Genomic DNA, 3,257 nt, shown 5'->3' on the forward strand with positions numbered 1-3,257 from the left:
GTGTCCCATCATTGATCAAACAAGAACAGAAAAAGGAAAGGACTCAGACCGGAAATGCAACGAGAAAGGAAGCGGTAAAGGAAAGGTAGATGAGGAATTCAGCTGCTGCGGAAAGGTGCTTTCTAGTTACATCGGGCTTAGAATTCACCAAGGAAAGGTGTGTCAGAAGAAAGTGATTCAAAAGGTTGAAAAATCAGATGACGTGTGGCCAGAAATAAATCATAGCGAGGGTCATTCCACAGTTGATAAGAAGTAAAGCAATGAAACGTGATTTAGGGGAACAGGGACTAAAGGCAATTGATAGAACAACATTACCGGGGAAATTCAAATGCTGGATACTGCAATTTAGACTGTACCCAAGGATAATGTGGCCAATGTAAATGTACGAAATAGCTTCGATCAGAGTAGAAAGGATGGAACAAAGACGCAGTGTGTTTATCAGAAAATGGCTTGGTCTTCCAAAACCACTGAATACAAGTGTACTACATGAAAAACCCGTACTGCAACTACCGATAACATCAATCGCCGAAGAATATAAGGCAGGAAAAGCAAGGACAGTAATGATACTAAGGTATTTGAAATTTCAGAACATCCAAGGAAACCCTCCAAAGGTATGAAGAGGGGGGAAATGGAAAGCGGAAGAGGCAGTAAACAGGGCGATCGGAAAGCTAAAGTATGCCGATATAGTTAGAGCGACACAAGAAGCAAGAGCCGGTATAGGGTTGCGCCATTCAAGCCATTTTGCATGAACAGTGTAAAAGAGATGAAAGAGGCAGTGGTACACGAAATGAGAAAATAGGAAGAAGAAAAGTGAAATGTACATTTGGTGCAATGTAGTCAACGGGGACAGTACCTGAGATGGGGGGAACATGTAAGTCAGTCGCAGAATCTCATGGAAGGAACTTTGAGCTTGGGAATAAGCAAGAACATCTTTCCTGATCAAGTCCACCTTTGGACGGCCAGTTTAGTCCAGTAGAACATACAAACAACTGATGAATGTAGATGCGGAGAGAAAGCGACGGTGAGACATGTTCTGTCAAACTGCAGGCACTAGACAGATATATATGGCGTCACAATCAAGTCCTAAGCGCAGCATTCAAGAAGATCGAGGGATATAATAGGGGAGAGTACCCAAAAGTAGAAAAGCGCGGGAAGATATACTCCCAGAAGGAGGGAAAAGGAAATAAGGCCGGGCCTTCAGATAAAGTATACGAGACAGACGAACGATGGAAGGGATACTGGGAGCCGGCTGCTGATTTGGAAAGACTGTTAATATTTCCACTCATTTAAACAACAAAAAGACCGGACTTAATCCTATGGAACACAGAAAGGAAAATTGAAATTTTGCTAGGGCTGAAAGTGCCATGGGAAGAGAACATTGCTAATACAGAGTAACGGAAGGAGAAGATGTATGAGAGATTAATCGAATAGTGCGGAGAACAGGGATGGACTGTCGAGTATTACCACCTGGCAGTCAAGGCTTGAGGCTTCATTGAAAGGAAAATGGCAACGTTCTTTAAAAGAAGGTTTGCATTTTCGAGCTCAAAGCTGAGAAAAGTAATAAAGACTTCTTCGATTTTTTCATTTCATCTCAAAAGACTTTGTAAGAATGTAAGTGTTCGTGTGCGTCCTTTGTAATGTCCCTTTATACCTTTTATGGGTAAATAAAGAAATACGCCCGTTGACATTCGTTGATGCTGTATCGAAGAAACCAAAGAAGAAAATAAAATAAGAGAAAGAAAAAAAAACACTCATCACCTGAGCTGAAGACACCTCCGAAAGTGTGTGTGTGTGTGGTAGAGAGTAGGGGCCGACACCAGACGTGATGATGTCTTTAGCCACTGGATCCTATAAAGGAGCTGTTGAGATAGCGAACCACGAAATGTGGTTGGAATCCTTATCTATATATTATATATAATATATATAATATATAATTTATATTCTGTATAATATATATCTTTATATATGGATATGTCTGTCTGACTATCTATCTATATGTATATACATCTCTCTCTCTCTCTCTCTCACTATGCGTGTTTGGTGGGCCAAATCAGATATGCAATCTATGTGGGTATCATTTCAGAACATTATCTAGTTTAAAAAGCCACATGAGATGCCATGATGGTTTTAAGGTGATTCAGGAGGTGGTCAAACTCTGCATAAGGGGTAAACAACCACCTTATATTGAGAAAAAGGAGGCGGTCAGAATTTTGGATAATACTTTCTTAGTGCTTTCGTTCGTTTAACGGAACTCTTCAAGACAAAATTAAAAACAAAAGTTTTGTTTCGAAGAGTTCGGTTAAACAAATGAGAGCGCTAATAAAGAATTATCCAAAATTCTGAGTACCTCATTTTTCTCAATATACAATAACTGTACGCCACTTCAAACACTCTATACTCACACACACATATGCGTGCGTGTGTGTGTATATACAAAACACGCAGACATAGACACACACACACATATATACATATACACACTCATCCATATATATGTGTTTTTATAAACTATAAGACATTGATGTATAAATGCATTTCACTCTGTCACTCCCTCGCTGTATATATCCTTTTACTGATATTAATCTGAACAGGTTCACCGAGTAGTAGTAGACAATTGCCTGACGCGAATGTTATTATCTGTGTAAGCGGTAAACTACATTTGATCATCAGCAGACCAAGCCAATGACATACAGAGAAAATCATCAAGAAAAACAGTAACAGTGTTCAAATATCCAGCATGACGATAGTGATTAGTCTTCAGCTTGAAGTTAGTAGGCTTCCACACCTTTACTATATTATCCCGGCCATAGGTCACAATGATAGAGTGTGTGGTGCTTGGAGAAAAACGGACACAGCGTATGTGACCCTCTTCAGTAATTGTGTAGTTGCAAACACCAAGGGTATTCCAAAATTTAATAGATTTATCACGGAGTCGGATATAATTGTCACTTGAAAAGGAAACGTTCAAAACATCTTTACACTGGCCAACAATAGACTGGCTAAGGTCCCAGAGTCGCATGGTTTTGTCCCAAGAACTTCATGGAACATAACCACAACATTAGGCGAGTAAAAGGTATAAAGATTGTATGAAGGGAAATCTGAAGAAACTAGATATGAACAAAAGTGATTGGGAAGTTTATGTTCTAGATCGGAACAAGAGGAGAGGTGCTGTTAGGACTGGTTGCAATGCCTGGGAGAAAAAGATGATTCAACAATGTGAGCTTAAAAGGGCCTGTCGCAGGGGAACAATTGGAAAT

At 39.8% G+C, this 3,257-nt stretch overlaps 1 protein-coding gene across 1 annotated transcript; it reads right to left on the minus strand.

Annotated features, from left to right (window-relative positions):
- Positions 1 to 2,653: 2,653 nt before the first annotated feature.
- Positions 2,654 to 3,019, minus strand: LOC115217654 (guanine nucleotide-binding protein subunit beta-2-like 1). The gene has a single exon (XM_036506994.1). The coding sequence runs from the start codon at positions 3,017 to 3,019 to the stop codon at positions 2,654 to 2,656; it is 366 nt and encodes a 121-aa protein (XP_036362887.1).
- Positions 3,020 to 3,257: the final 238 nt, after the last annotated feature.

This window comes from Octopus sinensis, linkage group LG11 (genome assembly GCF_006345805.1).
Source record: "Octopus sinensis linkage group LG11, ASM634580v1, whole genome shotgun sequence".
Lineage (NCBI taxonomy): Eukaryota > Metazoa > Mollusca > Cephalopoda > Octopoda > Octopodidae > Octopus > Octopus sinensis.

Excerpts from the sequence above, each read along its gene's own strand:
- LOC115217654 (XM_036506994.1), bottom strand. The coding sequence starts at position 3,019 with ATGCGACTCTGGGACCTTAGCCAGTCTATTGTTGGCCAGTGTAAAGAT.